The sequence below is a fragment of the Episyrphus balteatus genome, chromosome 3 (assembly GCF_945859705.1).
Source record: "Episyrphus balteatus chromosome 3, idEpiBalt1.1, whole genome shotgun sequence".
Classification (NCBI taxonomy): domain Eukaryota; kingdom Metazoa; phylum Arthropoda; class Insecta; order Diptera; family Syrphidae; genus Episyrphus; species Episyrphus balteatus.
The window spans coordinates 24,524,830-24,552,504 of NC_079136.1; the positions used below are offsets into that span (position 1 = coordinate 24,524,830).

At 30.9% G+C, this 27,675-nt stretch overlaps 1 protein-coding gene across 9 annotated transcripts in view; it reads right to left on the reverse strand.

The window, feature by feature from the left end:
* LOC129917145 (uncharacterized) overlaps window positions 1-27,675 on the reverse strand; it is a 131,175-nt gene that overhangs the window by 59,489 nt on the left and 44,011 nt on the right. For all 9 annotated transcript variants that reach the window (XM_055997518.1, XM_055997517.1, XM_055997516.1 and 6 more), the window contains exon 3: window positions 25,009-25,834. In XM_055997518.1, coding sequence (XP_055853493.1) covers window positions 25,009-25,702 — 694 coding nt within the window. In that variant the 5' untranslated portion in view covers window positions 25,703-25,834. The remainder of the gene's footprint in view (window positions 1-25,008; window positions 25,835-27,675) is intronic.

A 27,675-nucleotide genomic window follows, 5' to 3' on the forward strand; every position in this document is an offset into this window, starting at 1 on the left:
TTTTCCATCTAATACTATCCTAAACTTGTGAACTTTTACATTTCTCTTAGTTTTCATATTAGGATAATGTCAGTTTTGTATGGACAAATTATTTTAGTAAAATGTTGAAGCTTTCCCTTCATAAATTTGTATTTAACTTAGACTGTAAAAGTTTAAACAAATAATATCGAAACCCTGCCGCAAGAATGTTTAGGCTACATTTTAAAAATTTCAAAGGAAATTATTTACTTAGTCCTTAATTTATGAAGGTGGATAGTTTGTCTTCCAAGCATTTCTTTTTACTTGCGATATAGTTATAGGGTAAGTTAAGGACTTGTTAAAGAAATGGAACTCGAGATAACAATCACACATCACTGAACCAAATCCTTACGTAAATACAACGAAAAAATTCGTTGAGCCAACGAAAATTTAATTAATTTTCAGCCGATGAAAAATTTAATTGGCTCAACGAAATATCTTTCATACGTTAGTGAAGAACTTCATCAATTAACGAAAACTTTCGTATTTTAATGAAATTTTTTATAAAAATTTTTGATCGAGAATTAATGAATTTATACATCACTTTACGAATTTTTTTCATCAATTAACGTAAAATTTAATTAAAACTTTCGTAAGCTAACGAAGTTTTTCGTAAATTTTATGAATATTTTAATTAAATTACGAAAAAATATTCGTTAGCTAACGAAACTTTTCGTTGTATTAATTATTTTTTTAGTAGATTCCTTTCGTAGAATTATGAATTTTTTCGTTAACCTACGAATTTTTCATTAATTTTTCTTCTTATATTTAATTGGAGTTGTTAAATCATTGATTTAATGTAGCTTTTTATGGCCTTTAGTCCAAACAAAAAATTGGCGTTTGTCCCGGTGGAACTCACTTGGACTCATCAGTTGACTGACTTATCGTGAGACATCTTGTCAATACGCAAATATTGTTAATATTCAGCGCAACTTATATAGATTTTTAAACAAAAACCTAATGTGAACTATATCCAGCAAGATTAAATTTTTCATCATTAAAACAGAAATGCACCCAAGTTAGGTTTTTTTTTTTTGTAAGGCAACGATTTTTTTTCGTTAACTGATGTATTTTTTCATAAGCCGATGAAGAATTTTCATAAGACAATTATTTATTTTCATAAACTTATGAAGATTTTCGTTAGTTAATGTTGAATTTCATAAGTTAATGAATTTTTTCGTTACTTAAGGGGGGAAATCCCTCCAGAATTTTTTATTTTTGCATTATTTTTTTTTTGCGTAATAAATTTATTTATCAACAGAAGAAACTATTTTCAGTGGTCTTAGCCTTAAATGAGGCCTCAAAAGTGCCTAGATAGTCCCGAAACCAATGCGCTCCGAACCTACCATAGTACGAAAACTAGTTTTTTTCCGCGCCGTGCAATGTAACTCAAAAACTAATGAAGCTATCGACTTGAAATTTGAAGCAAATTACTCCTTAAATCATTGGCCACAACATGAACCTAAAAGTTGAATAAAATTTGTACAGTAAATATTTTTTTTAACTACTTCTTTGTAAAAAAAACATGTTTTTTTCGTTTTTTTGATTTCTAATTTAGGTTCATGCAATGCGTACTAATATCATCTAACGGAAAAAAATTTCCTTTTTGATTTAAGATGATTTCCTGGACCTGTACATTGCACGGCGCAAACTAGAGGCGTCAACTTTGAAAGGCTCCAGAGCCGCCATTTTGTTATTTTTTCATTTCAAACAATTTTTTTTTAATTCTTGATAATTTCAGTAATATCTTGTCTTTTTCCAAATTTCAATAAGTGCTTTCAGTTTTTCATAAAAAAATAGTGAAAAAGGTGTCGTCTGGAGGGATTTCCCCCCTTAATTAAAACTTTGATAAAGTAAGCTAAAAATTCTTATTTTTGTTCTTTAAAATGAGTATGAAATGTTTCGTTAAGTGATGAATCTTTTTATTAAACTGGATTTTTTGGCACTAGATAGGGAGAAAAAGTGTATGAAACGTTTTCATTAATTGATGAAGGTTTTCATATTACGAAAAATTACATATTTTCGTTGAGCCAACGAAAGTTTCGTTGTGCCAACGAAAATGTAGTGTATGAAACGATTTTCGTAATTTTACGAAATTTATTATTTTCAGTAGAATGCCAAAAAGTATGTACATCGAAAAAAGTTCCACATATGTACACCACAGTGACCCACTTCGATAGTGATTTTTTATAATTTTGGGAAATTATTTTAACATTGTGCATATATTTAAGCTATATTACTGAAAAATGCGTATCAAAAGTATTTTCAATATTTTGATCACCTTATAATATTAAAATATCATCAATGCATTAACTGCAAAAGTAAAAAATGCCTGAAAAGCACAATGGTTCTACAAAATTCCTTTCATACTATGCAAATCTATACAATGCAATTCTTAGAATTCCCTATGGAGAAAGTTAAATTTAATGGAAATCGGTCGATTATCCACAAGGCAAAAAAACCAGTGCAAACTTTTCTTCTAGTTCTTTTTCTTTTTTTTGTGAGAATCTGTCTGTGTGGTGCGAGAAATATCCAGCAACCATAGATAAACTTTCAATGTAATCTAATGAGATACCATAAATCGGGAAAATCCTTTTTAAATCCCACGGAAGTTGAGCCTCCCACACACAGGCTTCCCCCATACTTTATATGACTCCATAACATTAGGGAAATGGAGAAAACTGAGAAGAAAATAAAAAAAAAAACTGTCTGCATTTAGAAGAAAAATAATAATAAAAAAAAAATCCTCGACAAATAATCCTAGAGCCATAAATTCTTTTATAGGAACACAAGCATAATATTTGCATTTATTCCGTTTCCCGTCTGACAAGAAGTGTGCATCAGCGCAAAGTGAAATTCTAACAGGACTCTCTAATGATATGCAAATGACCGAATCAGTACCGCAAAACTTGAATGAAAAGAAACCTCAACTTGAATTTATACACATAATATACGCCGCGCAGTTATATACGATGAGTATGTGTTAGTTTTTTTTTTCCATAAGTCCATAAGATATATATGATATACCTTAGTAGTCCCTCAAATGTTGTTTTTCTTTCGATTTAAGTAGACCAAAAGCTTGAAAAATAGTCGCAAGAAATGTAAGAAAAAAAAAAAACATAAAACTTACTGTAAGTAAGAAAAGAAAACGTTTTTCTTTTATATTCTTTTATGCAGAAAAAAATTAGAAGAAAAAAAAAGTTAGCTTTTCATCTTTCAGCGCCCTCTAGGCGTCTTGGTGTAGTCGTCGTGTAGTCATCGTCCTTTCATCATTTCTCGTTGAATGCCACTTTAAAATGCCGTGTGTGTTAGCTTACTTGAATTTTAATTAAACAGTGTGAAAGAATATTATTTCTAAGCATGCATGCATACCAGCACGAAGTCCTTTATAGGAACTTATAGGACTACAACGACGACGACGAGGAGATGTTATGTCGTAGTCCATTTTGCATACATTAATGCTTTCCATTCCAAGGACTTTTGCGCTATTTTTATTCAGAAAGAGAGGCAATAACTATGCGACAAAAAAAAATAATGTAAAAATTTATAATGCAATGTTCTGCACTCAATTGAGCAGAAATGAATTCATTGAACACCAAATACACTACTAGACTGTAGGCTCTGCAGCTAATAATCCTTACAAACATCACAGCCGACATATACACGAACATGTGCAAGTGGAATAAGGAGAAGGACGAAATACGAAACCACAATGGCGTTGTGTAGTTTTTCATCAAAAAAGGTGGTCACAAAAGTGCAAAATCTTTTTAAGTTTACATCTCTGACGGTCTTGATTCTTTTTTTTCTGCGGATTATCTTACTGCATTATCAGGAAAAAAAAAGACTCTAAAAAAAAAACTAGCGAAGGACACTTGAAAGGATCTAAAAATACACAAAGGTCTCCCATTACGATTGGTTTTGGTATGCATTTAGGACGACTAGAGGCTATTTTTTGAAAAAAAAAAAAAACCAAGACGCAGTTGTAGTCTACTTGAATGTGAATTATAAACAAGTGAACGCAGCTCGAGTCGAGTTGAAGGATGGCTGTAGTTCTGCTGTTGTGTTCTGCAACGGAGACACTTTTTTTGCCCTAAGTTCTGTTTTCTTTCGTCGTAATTCATTATTTGCTGCTGTAGGCTGAGTATGACAGGCGTTGTTGAAGATGTTTAAAACTGAGTGTTTTTGAAAGTGGCTGGCTGACGTAACCAGGCATTCAGTGATACATTTATTTTTTCTTTATTCTGGCGAGGAAAAAAAAAAAACTTACAACAAAGCACAATGAAGATCAAGATTGTTTTCAATACATGTGTATAATTCTAACTCTATATGAATATTACATCTTTTCCTCTCGTATTTATAATTGGCCTTTTAATGATAGAACTTAAGTTGCTATACTATGCGGCTTTCAAGGTTAAGTTCTAGCTTAGACTATTGAGATGAAGAAAATGCGTAAAGGCTTTTATAAATTCTGGTTATTTCTAAAATGCCCCTCGACATTTAGCTTTAGAATTCATTCGTTCTTCAAAGAATTATTAGCACTACATACTCTCCAATGATGCATTACCAGGTTTTCATTCTGAATTTTGAAAAAAAAAAGAAAAAAATATTTTGTAAACAATGAGAGACCCAACTTTCGTTGTCAAAGGCAGTAATTCATACAGCAGTCTATATTAATTATGACTTATACTTATCCATCTTGTCAATCTGCAAATTTTTAGATAATAGAAGATGTTTGTGTTTAGGTACACATTTAAAAAAATAATAATTGATGACCAGAATTTTTTAACTGCACACAAAATAAATTTAATTGAATTTATATTTGTGTGCAATATTACTTTGCATGGTTAGTGGTAATTAATGAAACATGGACTTTTTTTTAAATAGCTTCAACGGCGTATACAGGGGGGGGTCATGACCCCCCCCCCCCCCCCAAGAACTCAAAACATAAACAAAAAATTGTTATGTGATTTGCAAAATGTCGAAGTTTTAGAACATGAACGAAAATGAAAAGGGACAAAATTTTTCCGTATTCAAACCAACTATTTTCCTATATTTGGGGATATTTTTAGCAACCGCTATGCTGGATTAGGATTATTTTGATTCGTTCGATAATATAAGGCATTGATAGGCTACAAGTTAAGCTGTGTTGTAGAGTTTTGTATGGGTTTAAAATCCAAATATTTTTTTAATTTTGACTAAACCGATAAAATAGATAAGAATATAAGCAAGCTTGTCTAAAGGCAAATTAAATATTTAAGCAAGCTTAGATCACTTAAAATATTCTTCGATAATCAATTTAAGAAAATCTAATAAATATAACTGAAAATGTTTTATATTTTAAACCGCCGATAAATACCTCAAAGCTGACGAAATCAGAGCCGAAAATTGTAAAATCCTTAGTGAATGATCTAAAGCATTTCTTTAATTAGTATTGGCGTTTGAAATTTCGAAAAAATATCTACCCTAAAACTAGCATAATTTTGTTTAATATTTTCTGTTACGACAAAAATATTTTTTTGTCTTTACTATTTTCACAGAGGTACCTATTTGAATCCTGTAACCCCCTCGTCTTAAAAAAATAAAAATTCGCGTACAATTTTAAAACAAAATTTTAAAAAAATTATATTTTCAAACACAATTTTTTTGGAAAAACTTTGCGATTCGTTTGCCTGAGGTTAGGAAGACAATTAATTCGAAAGTTACCAGTGTTATTAAATTAAAATGATTTTTATTATATTACTTATAAAATAATTCTGGACTAGCGGAAAACAATGCAGAATTGTTTAAAGGCAAATTATTGAATCGAAGGACTTGTACATTACTAGGGATCGGGTTTCCATGCAAATGCATGTTTTTTAGGAACACCTCGGAAGCATCGCAACGAAGTAAGTACACGAATCAGGATATTTCCTTTAAAATGGCAATCAATCGTTAGTGTATATTTTTGCATATTTTGCATTTATCAGCATTTTTTTTTTTTGCATATTTTGACATATTTTGGAAATAAATGCATGTTTTTCGTGCATATTTTAGCAAAAATTATCAAAAATAACGAAATTTCACGCTTAAAATTTTTGACTTAAAGTGACTGAAAGTCAATTGGAAAAAAAGTCAAAAACGTAAGCAAATGCTGTGCAAAACTGGCAAATCAACGTTGTCCAAACTCATAAAAAACACGCTCAAATGATAAATTGGATTATTTAAGAGTAAATTTTCGCCAATTTTATTTATTGTTTTTAAAGAAAACCCCCATAATTTCCAAAAAGTTACATCTTTGAACTCGGAAATGGTTTCGTATATAGATTTCATAAAAGTTACGTAAAATCTTTTTATAATTTTAAAGAAATATTGATATTTTACAAATTCATGTGGCCTTAAAAGCATATTTAAAGTGCATACTTTTTTTAAGAGTATATTTTGAGCTCATATTTTTCGTTTTTAAGTGTATGAAAATCCTATACTTTAAGGACAGGATGGTCTTATTTGGTTAGACTTAAAATTGAACCCTAAACAAAAGCAAACGAATCACACAACGTTTTTGTTTGGTTATTCTTAGAACTCTTCGGAACTGCTCGATTCGATATGCAAAACGAGCAAACTTTAATATTTTTAATTCAAATAGCACATTTTCAAGTTTATGCCTACTATCAAAACTTTTGTAAAAAAAAATTTGGCATGACCCCCCCCAAGAAGAAATCGTGTATACGCCCCTGAATAGCTTACAGGTATACTTGTAATTAATGCAAAAGTAATATGATATTCTATAACTTAAAACATTTAATTAGAAATTTTTAAGTTCAATAGTCTTAGACTGAAACATGGCATAGTCTTCCAAAATATATCAAAGCAAACGCTTTAAATATGTATGTAGCTATATAATATAAATATTGTTTCAATTTAATATAAACCAAAGAAAAATAAAAAATTTTCAAAATAAGGAAAAGTATCCAAAAAAGCATGTATTTTTCTTTAGCAAGTGCATTATGCTATATAAAAAAAAAAAACAGAATTGGTAGATTTTTTTTTGTTCAAATATATGCTGGCAGAATTTTGAAGTCCTGTTTTAAAATTTCTTTGGTTTTGTCTAAAATTTAAACAATATTAATTACTAAAATGTAAAAAAAAAAAACTGAAAAGAATTTGATTTTGCTCATAAAATAGTGATAAGAACAAGAAGTATGTATATGTATGTCATTTACAGCTGCAAAAATGTGGTGTTTTAATCAAAAGTTCAATCCCTCTGAACAGAAAAGCTGTTTGATGAATAAATCTGTAACTTGGCAGATTTATTTCAGGTATCTAAAACTTCTATAATTAAACCTGATTTCAATCTTATCACCCATAATTATAAAATAGCGGTACATTTCCTTAAAAATCGTATTTTGATAGCTTTTCTAAATTGATTTGAAATGTGTTGCTTGATTTCTTTGTAGAAAATTAAATGAAGTTTTTAAATGTACCCTTCAGTTTTTAGTTAAGTGATCCTTTGTTGAGGTATTGATAGTCAAAGTCAAGAGTATGGTTTTTGGTTTGATGACTACTAATCCTGCCTAAACAAAATTGAAGAAATTTGAAACGAAAAGAAACTTAAAACTTAAAAATAGCCTTTCTAAAAATAATAATAGTTTTATCAGTAAAAAATTTCCCACTTTCTTAAAAGAAAAATATAAACAAAAAAAAAAAAAAAACTTGAAATTTTTGATTTATGGATAGTAATGCTTTTTCACATTTTGAAATAAAATATTTAACACTAAATCCTTAAACTACATAGAAGAATGTAGCTTTCACATGTTTTTCGTTTTGCCATGATAATATCAGTTTTTTTACTATTAATTTTTTTACTATTTTTTTTAACTATAAAAAAATCCCGATTTTTTTTGTGTTCCTTTAATTTTTTGGGCTAGTGTATATTTTCGAAAATTCTTATACCTTAGCAATTGTTTAACCCGGCGTTACTCTCATGCTCATGTAACATTTTTTTAAAAATTCGTAAAAAATATTAAATTAAACAATTTTTTAGGTTTCCATGGCTTAATTGAAAGATAATTGAGGAGCTGATTTCCAAAACCAGCTTTCGGAAAAAAATCGGAAAATGAGATATCTATGCATGTCATTTTTTAGGTCTTTTCAACGCGCGTCTGATTCAATCAAAAATAATTTTCTAAACAGCACACAGAGATAGTTATTCAATGTCAAAAAACGACTTTATTTAGAAAACAGCCCATTGAACACCAAATGTTTTTTCCAAAATGGCCTATGCAAAATGTTCTTTCCAACAAGGCCTATTCAGTATAAAAAATATCAATTTGGCGTATGATAAAATGCCACATTACGATGATGGAGGAGTTACAAAAGTAGTTTTCGTCATTACTTAGTTTCTTCCGTCCATCTGTACACCGTGCTAGGACCTAAACGGTCTAATGATTTTAATTAAATTTTGTGTACTATTAAGGGTTTTAGTAAATAATATTAAGAATCTGTGTTTTTATTTTTTCTCAAAAATTTGGATAATGGAAATGGCGTTGTGGTTTTTTGCTATAATTGACTTATTTTTGAAGTTATACTTCTTATGGGAGGGTGGGTATGAAAATTTACTTTTTGACAAGAATGTCAAAGGGATTATGACGCGATCACCCTGGGTAGCAGGGCTGTCGTTTCACCTTTAGAGTAGGCAGTACTTTAGTATTTAAAAATGCAGTACGCCGAAGTACGGCAAACATAAAACACACAACACGTTGCAAGTTACATGTTTCATGTGGCAAGTTTCATGTGGCAAGTTGCATGTGGCAAGCTGCATGTGGCAAGTTGCGTGTGGCAAGTTGCATGTGCGAAGTTACATGTGGCAAGTTGCATGTGACAAGTTGCATGTGGTAATTTCCATGTGTCAAGTTGCCAGGGTTGCAAAAAGCTCACATTTCAGCTCAGCTCACAGCTCACCTCAAATTTGAGCTAGCTCACTTTTGAGCTAGGTACCATAGCTCAGCTCATTTGAGCTGTGCTGAAAGTGAGCCGAACTGAAAGTGAGCGCCCCCAACTTCCAACGCCTATACCTCGGAATTTTGAAGAAAATGAAAAAAAAAAAAATTTTTGATGCCAAAAGGTAGCGGGGACTCTAACCTACATTTGGGTATAACTCTCATCCCTGTAGGTCCACGCGTTCTCAAACCGGGAGAACTTAAAAGAAAAAAAAAAATAGGCACGATTCTGAAAAAATAGGCATGATGTGGCGGTTTAACATGGAAGGCGCTTTTTTAAAAATCTGACAATGTGCAAAGCGTAGGCCCATGACACAAGCTATCATTTGGCATCACTCCCAAAAATTGCTCTCAAGCGGTTTAGCTTCTAGGAGCGTTCAAAGATTGGGGGATTTTTCGAAAAAAAATTTTACCCCAACTTTCAAACTCGATTTTCTCGGAATTTTGAAAAAACTCGAAAAACCGGATTATACCACTATCGAGTAGCTAAGAATATAAGCTATCATATGGAACCACTCCCATGTCTCTAGGTCAAAGCGTTCAGCTCCCAGAAGCTTTTTCGCGCCCCCAACTTCCAACGCCTATATCGCGGAATTTTGAAGAAAATGAAAATAAAATGTTTGATGCCAAAAGGTAGCGGGGACTTTAACCTATATTTGGGTACAACTAACATCCCTGTAGGTCCACGCGTTCTCAAACCGGGAGAACTTAAAAGTAAAAAAAAAAATAGGCACGATTCTGAAAAAAAGGCATGATGTAGTGGTTTAACATGGAAGGCGATTTTTTAAAAATCTGATAATGTGCAAAGAGTAGGCCCATGACACAAGCTATCGTTTGGCATCACTCCCAAAAATTGCTCTCAAGCGGTTTAGCTTCCAGGACTGTTCAAAGATTCGGGGATTTTTCGAAAAAAAATTTACCCCAACTTTCAAACGCGATTTTCTCGGAATTTTGAAAAAAAGTACAAAAACCGGATTGTACCGGAATGTGTTTTTATGATAAAAAAAGAAATATTTTACTAAAAAAAATAGAAATATATTTACTATTAAAAAAACCAAGAAAAAAGATCACGAAAAATTATCTGTTTTATTTATAAAAATATCCATGTGCTAAAATAATTCCATTAATAACTAGAACCAAACATCTTAAGCTATGGGTTTTTATAAATGTTTAAAATATCTTCATATTTCATTATACTTTCCAAATAAAAATCAATGTATCCACTCACCCATCACAGCTCAGCTCACTTTAGCTTAGCTCACCCAACAGCTCAGCTCAGCTCACCGACAGCTCAGCTCACCCAACAGCTCAGCTCAACCATCAGCTCAGCTCATAGGTACATAGCTCAAAAGTGAGCTAGCTCAAAATTTGAGCTGAGCTGTGAGCTGAGCTCAGCTAACTTTTGAGCTTTGTAGAAACCCTGCAAGTTCCATATTGCTACTACTAGTGCTGAAGCAAACACAATTCTCATAAAATTACCACATCGCACATTTTATGCGCAATTCATTGGGCACGTTCAAAGAACTAACATAAAGCTATCGGATAGCTTTTTGTTGTTGTAAACAATGTTAAAAATTAGCAAGGAAACGAACCATTTTCTGTCAAAAAATAATCTGAAGGTATCCCAGAATTTCTGGTATACCTCAAGTATCAAAGTGATCAGCTGATATACATTTGGCTTGTTTTTATTTTGATTACTTTTCGGGCGATTATTCAGCTTCAAAATAAAAAAAAATTGCAAGAAATAAAGTCAAAGCGATTGTGCAAGTACTTCTCAACAATAAAAAAAATGTAATTTGCTCCAAAGAAAAAGTTTCCTCTTCTCAATATTTACATATTTTTTTAGTAGCTGCTTGGGCAAGCTATCTGGATACCTCTTTTTTCAAAAAGATATTCCAGATACGGGTATCCCAGATAGCCTATCCGATAGGTGTTTGAACGTGCCCATTTACTTTCGTTAACCATATACCGTACGTTCTGAACCGCACAACATGAGTAAATTTCACAGAATAAATTGAAAACTACATGGACGCAAGGAAGATGAAAGAATTAATTTATTGTTTACTTGATAAAAATGTAAAAAAACTAAGTGTGGATTAATTACTTAATAATAGAAATTAAAAATATCAAATGAAATTCATTTACATATACTGAATAAGAAGTATAACTTCAGTCGCGTGTACATGTGTACACACACTCTTTTTTTTAAGCTTATTTTGTACCAATTTTTTTTCAAAATTTGCAGACTGTTATTTCTTATCATTTAAAAAATTGAAATATAGAGCTATTCAAATAATCAAAATAGACACTCCAAGTTACAAGAGCAAGTACGTGCGATCCAGAAACGCATTTTAATTAAATTTCATTTATAAAAATGTATTTTTGTTTCTTGTTATAAACTAAAATACTGATATTAATTAAGGTTTGTTTAGAAAAAATTAAAAAAAAAAAAGTGATTTTACCTGCAAAAGAAGATTTTTTAAATATTTTTACTTCAAAAGAAGACATAATTCAATTATACTTCCAAAAGCAGATATACCGACTTTTTAATAAGGAATTTTTAATATAAAGACTTAAGATATATTTTTTTTTGAAAACTTTAATTGTATTAAAATTTCGTAAAGAATAAATTTGTAGAAGATTATTTTGCTCTATATCTTCTGTATTACGAAGTAAAGGTTTTTTGCATTTTACTCAAAACTACCTTCAGGTCAGATAGCTGGTTTTGGAAATCACCTCTCCAATTATGCCTAGTTACTGGATTATTACAAAAAGTTAGTCAAATATCATCCCTTTAATTTTTTTTTCGAAAAAGGAACTGAAATTCACATTTTTTTTTTTTTGAAAAAAAAAATTTTTTTATATGGTCATAATTTTTAAAAAAATATATAAGAATGTTAATGCAGAAAGTGTTTTGTTTTTTTGCTTAGAAGAAGTAGCATACATTATAGTTTCATAAAAAGTTATTTTCTCAGTTCTCCGACTTTTTTTGGTGGTCATAGGCAGTGCATATTACTTACATGTAACATAAGAATAACACATTAGTTTTGCTATTTATTATTTTGGAAAATAACTTTTTGCTATTCATATTTCTTAGTTGTGATATTTTTGAACCGATAATACCGAAAAAAACATTTTTTAATATTGATTTTCATAGCTTGGGTTCGAAAGGGTTAAGCAGCAAAATATTTTAATCATGGAGCTAAAGAAAACTTTCGTTTTGAAAATAAAAGATTGTTATAAGTAGTAACGAAAACAAATGTCTTAACGTCCACATTCTGGCATGATTTTAGTGGTTAAGTGCATTTTGCATCTCATCGATCCAATGATGATGATACACAGAGAAAAATAGACCACATAAAATAGAACAAAAACAATAAGATTTCTCTATGGTTTTCATCCAAGAAGGAAACCTTATTAAAACAATCGGGTTTTCCTTATTGTTTTAAAATCAGCAAAAAAATAAAAAAAAAGGTGACCAGGCTGGGAATCGAACTGGAGACTTCAAATCATTAGTCGCCCACCTTACCACCTGAACCAACCTGCCATGAAAATATTGATCGCGATTTTTGTTCTAGTGCTAAGTTGCAAAAAAAAATCAACTTTTCAGTCAAATTTTAATAAGATTTTCTCTATAAAAATAATAAGAAATCTCCTTAAAAAAACCTTATTAATCGTTGATTTTAATAAGATTTCCTTATGAAATGTATGGACGGTAAAACAATATGGCAATCTGTTAGTTTTTAGCGGGTCATATTTTTCTCTGTGTATATTGATGATAAATTAACAACATCTGCTTTTGCGAATTTATAAGTCTTCAAATTCAAAACTTTTTTTATTTATTTTATTTATTTATTTAAATGATAGTGAAATTAAAGATGCAATATCTTATATTTTAGCTAATTTTACAAGATTGATTTGATGATTCCACCATAATATGTTGCTAAAAATACATTTTTATGCTTTCTATATTCTTTACGTCCTTTATTTTAAGAACTGTAGTTACAGAAAGTTAAACATTTATTTAAATGTATTTTGATTTATTAATTGTGTTACTAATTTAGTTTCTCCGACTTTGTAAAACAACTACAAAACATTCTTATGAATGCCCAATAACTTCGTAGTAAAATGTAGGCTCCACTTTGTCACGCAACGTAATTTTTTAGCAAAGAAAAAAAACTGTTTCGTGTTCATAAAAACTAAAAAAAATCTGTAAGTTTGCGTTTTTTCACTTCGTGCAGAAATCCAGTGACCACAAGAATTTGTGATTAATTTTAAATTAATTCAGCTGATTTAAGCTATTCTTGTTGATGTTCAGAGCCCATTACAAAAAAAAAATCTCTCAACATCGTAAGCTTCAAAGACTCAATGAGTTTGATGTTAAAAAAAAAAAAAATTTTCAAAAGTTTCATAAAGTAATGATTCAATTTTCTCTTTCTTTTGAAAATAACTTTCTTTCACTTTGAAAAAAGTTTTGCAACTTTCGAGAATACATAAAATAAAAGAAAAAAAAAATAAACTCCCCCAAGAAAGAAAATTTTAAACAGCCCATCAATACATTCTGTTTCGCCATCAATTTTTCTAGTTATTTGCTTAAAACAATAAAACCAATCATTTTCCAGGACAATTGCCCTATAATTATGGTAATTCCATGGGTTCTTGTGTTTTGAAAAAGCATTCGATCGTTAAAGAAATAATATTTTTGCGTGTTTCACAGAGAATTGTTTTCTGTTTTTTTTTTTTTTGTATTAAATGCATAAAAAGGAAATAGAGTGAGTTTGTGCCTTTTTGTTTGCAGTTGCTGCTAAAAGACTTTCTTAGCTTAACCAGCTGGAAATAATGTTATGGGATTAATTAAATCGATTGAATGATTTCTCTTTTGCTGTGGTAATTTATATCCTTGCACAAGTTAATAGCGCCGTTAAAATAAAGCACCAACCAACGTTTGATTTATTTTCCATGCAATAAGATTTAAAATGGCCACAGTAGAGTATCAGAAAGTCTTGCAGAAACCACAGATATTGGTAATGTGCTACTCAAACCAGCGATTTATATTAAACTTCTTAAACATTTCTTGTCTTCTTAAAGTTAAATATAAGACATATTAGTTTTTGGAAGAGTTTCTGACTACTTTCCAGAAATGAATCTGGCCACAATTTCTGTGTGAAAGAATACTTTTCTAATCCACTGTGACTACACATAAAGCCTATAATGTATCTATCATATACAAAAAAGTTAGGTGTAAGTTTTCAAAAAGTTGGCAACTTTTCAAAAAGGAACCAAAATAATAACACATGAAAAGTCTACCCCTTTCAATGGTGTTACCAAAGAAGACGAAAAAAAAAGGATAAAAAGAAAACGAAACAAAAAAAAAAAAAACAAAATAACTAAAAAACAGTAAACTTTCTGAGAATAACCTAAGCCATTCCTTCTACATGGTTTCATTTGTAGAAGTTTTTGTGAATAAAAAAAAAACTGAAATTGTCAACCTAACCAACAACGCTATGCAATTTTGTTTAGCAAGATAAATATGTAGTTTTATGCGATGGTTCCACCATAATCCTTAGCGAAATGCGGAAATTATAAATTCCACTCACTTGTAAGTTTTTTTTTTTCTTCTTTTTTTGAGGTAATAAATTTGAAAGAGTAGAAAGCTGAGTCTGAGACAAAGTGTAGTGGCCAAAAATAGTTTTGCGTTGAAAATATAAAGATACAAAGAGATGTTATGTTTTTTTTTTGAGAAAGTGTTACTTTATTTTATAAGTTTTTTAAATGTGTTTTTTGTTTTCTTTTATTTTTTAATTTTTAATAGCCGTTGATCTGTCAAACAAGTTGATTTTTTTAAGTGCTGTGCAAAATTTTTGAGTTTACATAGTAAATAATTCCAAAAAAATTTGTAAATACTCACAAAAGAACAAGAAAACCAGCCTTTACATTCTTATTATAAAAACTACGTAAGTGCTAGACATAAGTACGAGATTTTTCTAGATATCACAAACGCATGAATCCTAACCCCGAAACACCGACATCGAACAAAAGAAATTTATCCGAAACATCACCTGAATACGATCAAAGCCAAATTTCATCGAAGAAAAACAAAACAAACATGGGCTCCTTAGCAAATTTGTCACTAGATGATTTTAATCGAATTCTTGATGACCGCTTCAAAAACTTGGCAACAAAACAAGATATCGAACCCGTAGTCTCTGAACTTAAACATCTACGAGCGAGCAATGCAAATCTTCAAGCACAGGTTAAAACTTTAGAAATGAGATGCGATCAGCTCGAGAGGCGTTTTGAAGTTTCTGATCTCCAGATGCGAGACCGGAACATTATATTCCATCTTCCAATCACGAGTAGTGATAACCCAAAGGAGCGCTTGCAAAACACCTGCACCAGCATAACAAATGGCTCGAATACAGTAGCTTTTGACCACTTCCAAGAGCTTAACACCAAGGCTTCTAACCGGCGAACATATCGTGTCAAGGTAGCAAATGGGCAATTAGCAAGGGATATTTTAAGCCAAGGAAAAAAGCTGGCAAATACTGGCATATCTATGCATAAGGATTATCCAGTGGGAATGCGCCGAAGAAGAACTATTTTGCTAAAGTTGAAACGAGAAGTAAAGCATCAAAACCCAGATCTCAAAGTCAGCTTGGTGGATGATAAATTGCGTATTGATGAGCATTATTTCTCCTGGAACGATGAAATTGGATTAATATGCGGGAGATTAGATGGATTTAGTGTACTTTTTTCGAAATATAAAATTAATTTGCAGCGAGAGAATTTCACAACTCAGAAAAATAACTTGTCATCGGCAAACGTCACCCACATGCCATCAGTAAATGGTCAACCACAAACTTCAACAAACAATGTCGGTAATGCAGGGCATGTAGGGCCGAGTTCGCACTAGGATTTACTAGTCAGCCAGAATTTTGAAAATATTTTTAGTTATAAGAAAATTAAAATTTTAAGCTATAATATCAATGGATTATCAAACAAAAAAATATATTGTGATTTTTTTAACTATGTCAATACTTTTGAAATATTTTTCCTTTTTGAAACGCATATCATGCAGAAAAACCAAAAATACTTCGAAGAATTTTTTACGGATTATGAGTTATGTTGGATAGGAGCTGTGAAAAGAAACGAAGCGACGAGAGGTAGAGCATCAGACGGAGCACTCTATGGTTTCAAAAAATCAATTTCAACAATACAGCACAGTTTTAAGGAAACAGAAAATTTAAAATATCTAGAGATCTCGTTAGATAACAAACTTATTAATTTAGTTCCAGTTTATATTAACTGTTCGCATTGGCAATCCGACTATTCAAATTTACTCGAGGCTATGAAAAAATTGGGAGACAAATATAGCATTCTCATTGGGGATTTCAATGCGCGTACCGGACAAGAACAATGCGTATCATATGGAAGCCTTTCTTTCCCGAGAAAATCTAAAGATAAAGAAGTAAATGCGAGGGGAAAAATTATTTTGGAAATGGGGAATTCTTTCGATCTGTCCATTATGAACGGTACACAAAAAAGTGATGCGGAAGGTAAACTTACGTTTATCCGAAATCCAGGCCAGTCTGTAATAGATTATCTTTTCATGTCCAATGATATATCTAGTTATTTATATGATTTTGAGGTAGACAGTCAGATATATTCCGACCATATGCCATTGATCACCACTCTGACCACTTCAGAATCAGAAAATGAACCACAATTCAAAGAACAAAACTGCCTTCTTCCAAAATTGAAATGGAACAAAAGTCGAGTAGAAGCGTATCAAATGAGTTTAAACCGTAATATGACAGTTCAAGGAATTAATGAAAACAATCTGACAATAGAAGTTTTGCAGAACGTCATAACATCCACTGCTGTTACACATCACGCTAAACCATCAGAGGCCTGCAAATTTAAATCACCCTGGTATGATAAGGACTGTGAGTCTGCCAGAAAAAGATCTTTTGCTTTTCTAAACCTATACCAACATTTGAATGCCAGTTCTTTAAAAACAGACTACATTGCAGCAAATAGAGCCTTCAAATCGCTTTGTAAATCTAAAAAAGCAAATTACTCTAAAAAACTAGCAGAAAGTATAACTGACTGCAGAAACTCCTCGGATTTTTGGAGAGTAATAAAAAATATAAAAGGAAAAACGTTTGCATCAAAAACACTTTTACCTACATCAACACTTAAAGATCATTTTCAAAATCAGTTGAACGCAGAACTTTTCTCTCAACCAATTCAATATGCAACACCTTATTTTGAAAACCAAATTCTAGATAGCGAAATAGCACTTTCAGAAGTAGAAGATGTTGTAGCTAAAGTAAAAGAAAATAAAGCTCCCGGAGTTGATCGGATCCCAAATGAGTTTTTCAAATATGCAACAAAAGATTTTCTAATTCATCTCACAAAAGTATATAATGATATCTTCATAACAGGAAATGCACCGGATGCTTTTAGAAAATCAATCATATTCCCTCTACACAAAAAAGGAGATAAGATGGATCCATCGAACTATAGAGGTATCTCTTTCCTTAACTCGTCCCTCAAAATTTTTATGGAAATCTTAAGGTGCCGCCTTACAGAATGGGTTGAAAGTAAGCATCTTCTCAGTGAAGTACAAATTGGTTTCAGGAAAGGATACTCTACAGTAGACCACATCTTTAGCCTTAATAATATTGCAGAAATATATCTTCGAAAACACAAAAAATTATACGCTTTTTTCGTCGATTTCCAAGCAGCTTTTGATTCTATCGACAGAAAAGCCCTAATTTTCAAGCTGTTTAGAGACGGGATATCTCTTAAATTTGGAAGGATGATTGAGAACATCTACAAAGAAACAAGCTATGCAGTATGGGACGGGCAAAATTTGTCAGATTGGTTTCTTGCATTTGCTGGGTTGAAACAAGGATGTAATCTCAGCCCCGCTGTTTTTTGTCTTTACATTCAAGACTTAAATGAAGAGATGCCATGTGGAATAACAATCGATGAGTTCCCTATCAAAATGCTTATGTACGCGGACGACTTAGTTCTTCTAGCGGAATCACCTGAGTCTTTGCAGTTGATGATCAACAAGTTACGGGATTATTGCTGTAAGTGGAACCTTACTGTTAATCTCAACAAATCTAAAACAATGGTCTTTCGGAGAGGAACTGGACGTTTGGCTGCAAATGAAAAATGGTTTTATAACGCAACTCTAATCGAAAATGTTAAAGAATACCAGTACCTTGGCTTCACTGTAACAAGTAACATGAATACCGAAAAACACTTGGAAAAGAAGCTATCTGCTTCCAAAAACGCTATTGGTACAGTATGGCAAAATATATACGGAAATACGAGTCTTCCATTCAGTGCAAAATACCAAGTTTTTATCGCAACTTCTCAATCCATCATGTTCTATGCTGCAGAATCGTGGGGCTGGCGTCAGTCGGAGACCACCGAAAAACTCCTCCGATTCTTTTTAAAGCGACAGTTTCGTCTACCAGACACAACGCCAAATTACATGCTTCTTATCGAAACTGGATTGTCACCCCTGTACCTTACATCACTTAAGATGCACTTCAACTACATTGTCAAACTCATGAACAGCCACAACGACAAAATTGCTAGGAAAATTGCAGTCAATATTATAAGATCCCAAAGTTCTTGGTTTGAAGAATGGAAAAATTTAGCAGACATGTGTGAAATACCGTTCACTTTGACGTTGGAAAATGTGGCAGAGTGGAAGCCATTTCTCTGTAATCTACTTGAACGGCTCCATTACAAAGCAAGAGATAACAGTGTAGAGCAGGCGAGAAGTTCACTTCACAGGGAAGTATATTCAAAACTGAAGTACGATCTATGTGAAGGCAACTATTTTAATGACAGCTTTAACTTCGAACAAATATCTTTCATATTCAGAGCAAGAGGAGAATTGTTAGCATTGAATTTCATACCGCACCGCGAAGACTTAGCTCTGAAATGCCCCTTATGCAATACCAACGAAAGGGAAAATATTGTTCATTTCATCGCAAGATGTCCAATTTTGGCAGAAATAAGGCGACAAGTATGGCAACAAAACTATTTGGATGAAAATGATCTTCTTGCAATTTTAAATGGGAAAAACTGGCACCAACTATCGCAATATATAAAAATATCACTAAGTTATAGAAACAAAATATTAAGAGAAGCCTTTTAAAATTATATTAAAAAGAAACAAAAATCAATTAATTTACAAATTCATAAATGTAATCATTTAGCAAAGCTATCATCTGGCTGACGGCCCATCTGGCCATGCCCTTAAAGATTTAAGTTAATTAAACAAAATGTTTTTGTAATTCTTTTTCTCGATGAATCAATAAATCTAAATCTAAATCTAAATCTAATTTTTAATGTATCCTTTAGCAGATGTTGAAAATAGCTTTGAATAATTTAATTTTAAAACTTTTTTTAAGGTGACACTTTTCAAAGTTTTGATAGCTTATAAAAGGGTCAAACTATATAAACAAGTTGAATTAGTTTTTTAACTTGTCGAGGTGATGATGTAAAAATCTCACTTCATTCCAATGAAATTAAAGTCTTTATATTTTGAGTGGCACTCAGAGAAAAACAGATTATCACTTTATAAGTGGTCACTGTGGTGTATACGTAACATTTTTTTGTTTATGGATTTTAAGCTTAAGCAAATGCCATAACTTTTTTTTTTGAAATCTGATTAATGTTAACAGTCATGACAGTGTTCATAAACTTTAAACTTTTTTGGCTTTTGTATTTGTAATTTTAAATTTGTAAAATTTGTAAAAAAAATTGCAAAAAATACAGAGTTCTTGTTGAGAACGAATCGATTTCTTTACAATTTTTTTTGGAAATTAGGTTGTTTTGAAGAAATTTGGGGCTGTCCAAAATCTAGAAGGAGATTTCTGCTCAAGATAACATAATCAAAAAAAGATTTAATAAAAATTAATGATTCAGTAATTTTAAACTTATCTTATAAAAAACTTAAGAGCTTTAATCAAGTTTTAACAATTAAAAAACAAAAACACTCTGTACAATACACTTCACGTTATAATATGTCTTCAAATAAATACTAAGTCTGTTTAAATCTGCTATTAGCATAAGACCCAGCAATTTATAAGAATTCTTAAAAAAAAATATTTTTGTGGTTTGATAAAAATTTTCCAGTCTTATAAGTTTTGTTTACCTACATTTCTACCTTGTCTGACCATAATCATCACGAATGCATACTCCAAAATACATTTATCTAAACAAATTGCCACTTGTCCTTTTAATAAGATTCTTTTTTCCCATGGCTTAATAAGATGTCAAACAAAACTACTTATTAAACAAATTAGTATTTCTCCAACAACCCATCGTCAAATAATCTGCGAGCCATTTAACCCAAAACATAGCGACGCGAGTACACACATAACCCCAAAGGAAGCGAGACGAACATTTTAATGGCTTTCATAATCTCTGTGCTTAACCTATTTATAAAAAGAAAAAAAAAAAAACAAATAATAATAAAATGTACTAGTTTGCATCCGCATCGTATGCTCTCGAACAATTTGGTCCTAATATCAGACATTTCCCTTCATTTCGTATTCATGATGGCAACACACCTCCTAATTGCCCCACATAATTTCCATATTTTCTCTCCCAAAAGCTTCTACCCAAAGCGACAACGTGATAGAGTAAGGACTTAATGAAAAAATATATAACAGAAATATGCATTCCGATGGGAATGATGTATTAAATACCCTATATATTGACTATGAGCACGTTATTTTTATCAAGAGCCTTCTTGAGTGGAGTTTTTATTTGGACTTTTCAAATTATGACTTTGATGAAAATGCTCTAGTCTAAAATTAGTGATGAAATTATTTAATTACAGTTTTAATTTTAAATTGCTTTTTTTATCTTGTCAAGTAATTGCACTACCTACTCGTAGTTATTTAAAAAAAAGAGGCTGTCTGTAAAGCCGGTTTACGGACGATGATTTTACGTGATAACGTCGTAAGAAAACAGGTTGTGTGCTTTTAAAATGAGCCATTTGAAGGGTTTATTTATTTCAAACAATCATAATTTACAAGAAAAATATTTTTTTTCAAATATTGCATTCAAAAATTTGTGAATAAATCAAAAATTTCAATTTTTGAAATTTTTTTTTGAAATTTTTGCCGTTTTTATACGTTTAAATTTATTTTTCTCGAACTACAAAAGATATGCTTACAATATTTTTATTGAATTTTATTTAAAAATTATTCACCTAAAAAATTGCATCAAAAAAGTTGCAAACAAGGAAGGGTAAAGTATTTAATAATATTTATTTATTATAAAAACTGCAAAAACTAAAAAAAAAAATTCAAAAAATTGAAATTTTTGATTTATTCACAAATTTTTGAATGCAATATTTGAAAAGAATTAAAAAACAATAAAACTGCATTTAAAATTGTGTGATAGGTGAAAGCAAAAACCACGAAAACAGCTAATAATTTCAAAAACCGAAATAAAATATAAACAAAATTTTTAACGGGAAATTTTGAATGTGATCTTTTAAAGTAACTGTTTTCCAACCAGAATTATCAAACATTAAAAAAATATATGATTTAACGCGAGAGAAAAAAAATTTTATGTATGAGTTAAAAATTTTCCATACAAATTTGTATGGGGAAAGTATGACCCTAGAGGCACGGGTTAATGACCCCCAAACATTTTTTTTTTGCTAAATTCCCCTTATTTAGGCCCTAAGCTTTCTTAGATGCAGTTATCCTTAAATCAGTCTCCTTTATCTTTAACAAAAAGAATCAACTCTCTACGAAAACGCGTTTAGATTTTAGCCCAAATTTCATCTTTCCGTTTTACCTCTGTTTACCCTATTAAATGACGGAATTTTTAAAAATCCTTCATTTGGATTAGGCTTTAGATTTTTATCTTTCAAATAAGCTTTAGGAGATTTTTGTATCTCTAATAGTTTATTTTTAATTTTGAATTTAAATTTTTTGCCGCACTGCGAAAGTGCGAGAGTGTAACGCTAGAAAATGGCGTCACTTTTTTGTGGTGGCTGCCATGGTTCATCGATTTATAAGACGTTATCACGTCAAAAAACCTATGTCATCGTACAGCCAGGTTACATAACTTGAAATGATAGTTGTAGTAGATAAGTTCAAAACATTTTGTTGAAAGAAAAAGAATAAATTTGATAGGTAACAGAAGAAAATACATTTTTTTAGGGATACGAAGGAACAAAAACCAACCTGATCAAGTCAAGTTTTAAAAAGTTTTACTTTAAATACTAGTCCAGTCACAAATAATAATATTGAAAATCTTAAATATATTCGTGTATTTTTTGTATTACTTTGTATTAATTTAAAATTACAAATATTTTTTTATACTTATTTTTCATTTTTGAAAATGTTAAAAAGAACACGAAAAGTTTCTGCAAAAAATCCAGGAACTCTGGAAAAATTCGCAGGAAAGTCTGATTTTTTCCTAGAAAAAAAAAAAGAAAAACAAAACCGGAATGTAGAATTTTTCGGACTTTTTTCAAAAAAAAAAAAAACCTGGCGATCAATTGAGCTTAGGAGCCCCTGCACACTAAAGACTTTCTATCGGACTATAGTTTAGGTTCTGCTAAGTTAGACAAGACTTGGTTTTAATTTCATTAGTTTAAGCTTTGTACATACATACATTTTACATACCTAGTTTTAACGATGTTAAATCGTTACTTTTATTTTAAGTAAAAAGTAAGTTCAACGACCGGATCCATTATTTTGTTGGTGCACTTTTATCAAAAGGTTGTATACGAGTAACAGTCATGTCTCATGTGTACCTATATTAAAATTTCTTACCTCAAAATGCTCATAGTAGTTTCGTCCATCATATTTTTGTCCGCTATAGAATGAATCGTTTATTTTGAAAAGGAGACAAGTCCATTTTATAATTTTATTCAGATGAAATTAAAAATGGATAGAACTTTTTGTAAGGAATATTCATCAGACCGTTTTTGACGTGTTGCAAGCTCTTATAACACCCTTTTACAATACCTCAAAGCAAATTTGGTGAATGAAATGTACAAACCAAGTTCTATCCAGTTTTTGTATTGCCTGAAAAAAAAATATAATATAGACTTATCTCCTTTTCAAAATAACCGATGCAATTTTGACAGTGTGTTAGTGAATGATCAACAAAATTCAACTTGATTCACTATTTAATCAGAGTGGAAACTTATGAGGTAACTATGGCGCATGTGCAACCACTGGGGTTCTTTCTTTTATGGTAAAAGTATCTCCAATAGTTTTTTAATGAACAAAAATTAAGGAAATATTTATCTGTTTTTTTTAGGAATTTCATAATTGATAGGTAGTGCAAAAAAAAAAATAAAATTTGTTTTCATAACAACTAAAACAGCCTTAAAAATTATTTTGACACACGAAAAGAAGAATGTTATTTGATTCCTTTTACACGGTTTAAAATTCTGGAGTATTTTTTAATACAGCTCTTGTATTAAAAAAATTTTCAATACAAAAAATATTACCTTTAATACTTTCAAAATATTAAAATTATTTTTAATATTTTTTGTATTAAATTTCAATATTTAAGTATTAAGTTCACTATTTGTAATACAAAAATTATTAGAAAATAACCTCCGTGGGTTAAATTCTATTCTTGTATTGAATTTTAATACCGCTGTATTAGATTTTAATATTTTTGAATTACATTTTAATATTATTGTACCTATTACATTTTAATATAAGCTGCCTTCCTTTTTGAACTTTTATCTACTGCTTAGTACTTAAAACTACTTTGAACTACTTTGAACTACTTTTGCTATACCGAAAAAGTAGTTCAAAGCAACTTTAAGTACTAAGCAGTAGATAAATATTCCCAAAGGAACGCAGCTATAATTGTACCTATTAAAATGTAATACAAATTTATTAAAAACTAATATAAAAAGTATTAAAATGTAATACAAGATTATTAAACTTTAATAAAACGACGCCAGCCACAGTATATACAACAAAATTTTCAGAAAAGAAATATTATACAAAAATGTATAAATGAAGTTTCGAAAAAATCATAAAACCGTTTTCAAAAAATTAAGTTTTCAAAAAAAAAAAAAGGATATTAATTTTAAAAAAGTCAATAACTTTGTTGTTGTTTTCTTTGAAATCACCCGAGTCGTTTACACAAAATTCAAAATAAAGAAAGGCGTCTATAGCATATTTGTAGCATTAAACACAAAAATTGTAATCAAATAATTAGAGTCGTTTTTGCAAAATATTAACTTTTCTCTGTATGGCAGGTACCTACAATTAGTTTGACTTCTTAAAAATAAATTGCAATTTCCGCTTGCTAATAATTTCATGTAGATAATTGAAATGTAATATAAAATGAATTTAAGAAAATTTTCATTTTCTGTTGCAAAAATTCAAATACCCAAATTTAAATCAAAAATCGTCTTGCTGTGTTTTTTTACGCTTTGATTTTTAACCTTTAAAAGTAATTGCAATTTTCTTAAAGGATTACATTAATTTAAAACAAACAGCAATCTACAACAAACCTAAGGCTAGTATTTTCTTGGTATTACATTGGTACCTACACTCTTCACATTTAAATTGGAACCCCTTTTAGTTCTAACAAAATTGGTGCTTTACTCGAAAATAGTTATACCCAATTCTCATTCTGAGTTGCAAACAAAAAAAAACTGTTACATGAAAACAAATGAAATTTGAAGAAAACTTTTGTTAATTGTTTTTTGTTTTAGAATACAGTAGCTTCATAACATACCCTATATGACTTTGTCTACACAAAAATATGGTAGGTACAACGTTCCCCCTCTATCCCTTACGTAGGCTTTTGCAACTAAATTAGCACCCAAATCCACTGGGTCTGTTCATACAGAGTTGATTTCCATAAACACATACACACTAATAACTAGGAACATAATAACTAGAAACATACACACACTATACAAAAGTCAACCAAATAATATTAAATTCCCAAGAAAATTTTATGCAAATGCACTTACCGAATTCTGGAGTTGTTGTCTCTGGTCCCATGCTGAAGGTATTAAGGAAAAAGCCATTATCCTCGTCGCCTATGACATGACTCGGCAACAAAATACCAACATACACTAAGCAAAGAACGAGCGTGGACAAGCTGCCTAAGCTGGCCAATAATGATTGTGGGACACGCATTGGGCGGCGCTCATGTTCCTTACCAGCAGCGGCAGCGTCATCGTCTACCGCAGAGGGCGCCACACCTCGTTTTCCTCGTCGTCCTCGTACACGTCCTTTTGCGGTTGCAGTTGTAGTTGTTGTTGATGACCGCTGCTGCTGCTGCTGCTGCTTGCTCCTCATGCCAATTGTAGCCATTTTAGCTGATGGAGTTACACCGCTGCTCTTTAAAGTGGTATTAGGTTGCTTATTGATAAAAACGTCGGGCTTATCGGTTGAATAAGGATTGAAATATCCTTGCGTGCGCTTAAAATTAGTTGCTACTACTTCTACGGCTGCTGCTGTTGCTGCGGTTGGTAGTGTTGTGATGTTATTGTTGTTATTGCTTTGATAACTACTAATAGCGATTAACTTGTTGTTGTTGTTGTTGGGTTCGCAATATGCTTTGCTTTGTAGTTGCGGTCGCTTATCACGATATTTTTTAGCACCAATGGAGCGTCCAATGCCTGGAGCTCCGTGGGGCTTTAAAGCCCCATTTAATCTCATACTCTATCTTCTTCGCGGTCTTCATCCATTCTGGTGGCGTGTTCGGTTGTCTTGGATTATTATATTTCGTCGGTCGTCCTCGTTGTGGTTGGGAGAGTGAAATAAAAAAAAAAAAAAAATGGCGACAGAATTCTGCAAAGAAAGAAAAACAAGAAATTGAAATTATGAGTTGGAAAAGTACAGACCTCCTTATGCGAAACAACTACAACTTTTACAGCAACAAAAACAATAAATGCTAATTACGTTAAAGGCAAAAAGGACTAAGGACATGACGAGTAGGTACCCCATGAGGGTTTCTCCAAGTTGGTGTATTTCGAGCATAACACAATGGTAGGTATTTTGTGTGTGACGACATGGAGTAACAATGCAAGAAAAACTAGGTCGGACATTGAGGGCATATTCATTAGCAACGGGATTGTTATGAGCCTGCGGTAGCGTAGTCTTGTATTATTACCCATACAATCTTATTTACAACCACCACACACACACACACACACACAAAAAGGAGGTAAAATAATATTCCAACAATATATAAAAGGTGACATTAAAAGATACGCTATACGCATTTTAACGTCACAGGCTTTTTCTCATAGGTTAAGTCATGGTAATGATCCTTGTTCACTACAATACCTTGTTTCCACCTATATTCTGTGCTTTGTTCTCAAAAAACTGAATGGGCCTCGAAGGACAAACAAACAAGTTGTAATAAGAAAGACAGCATTAAAGGCTTTTGCATTGTTGTGTGTTGATGTTGATGAAATTCTCGTCTTTTGATTTATTCATTTTCATAAATAAATGTAGATTCATTAAGAATGACAGTTATAATTTATTCTTGAGACGAAGCCATGAAGTAATGAAAGGGATCCTTTTGTTGTTGGTGTTGGGGCTGTATAGTGGGTAAAACTAACAACAAAAAAAAAAGGAAGACAACATCTCTTGATAGTAGGCTTTGTTTTCAGTGTGACCTTTTTGTGTGAAGGATTTCAAGGAGCATTGTTTCGGAGGAGAGAATTGGTTGTTTGCTTGAAGGTACTATTTATATTGTTTGTTAAAATTGTTTACCTTTAGTATCTTTATTTTTTTACAAGCTGCCTATATGATTATGTGAAAAAGTCAATTAGTGCTTGAACTTTATCTAACTTTTGAGATAACAAAAATCATAAAAATTCAGTTCAAAATTTAAACAAACTTGTAAAACTTTTTAAAAAAACAAAATAAAATTGAAACGCTACTGTGCGATTAAAATTGCACATTTTGGGAGTGATTTTGAATGTATATTTTTGTGATGATAAGAATTTATTTATAAAAATTAATTTTTAACAGAAAAAAAACCCAGAATGTTAGTCACGGATATCAGTTGTAAAAAAAAGAAATTATGATGGTTTGAAATTTTAATTTTAATGCCATCTATAAATTAAAACCTTCTTTTAATGAAGGTTTTTTTTAGTATCACTAAGTCTTATTTAAACTGAACATGACGATCAACTGTACTTATGCTTAAGATCAAGATTTTGCATATTTATATTATTGTATGTTTTGTAGAAAAACGGAATAATTTTTTGAAGACAATCATAATTTAAATCAAAAAGCTTAAAAAAAAATTCCTTTTTTTACATTTTGTCAACTTTTTCATACGAATAAGTTGAAAAAAAATTATATCATCTTAAAGCCTATTATTTTTTATAAAAAATAAAATTATATCTATACATGTCTATGCATTCTGTAAAAATTATGATAATGATTTTTTGAAATCACTAATTTTTCATGGAAAAGCAAAAAAATAAATGAAATTTTTTTCTTCGATAAACATTTGGTTAATATTTTTACCTGACAACCAACCATAAATTGTAAGCTATCTGAAAGCTTATTACTACATCTAAAAATATTTACCTTAATCATGTCTGTACGACATTAAGACACAGAGCTAGAATTTTTGGAATGTAATTAGTTTACATAAAAAAACAACAAATCAC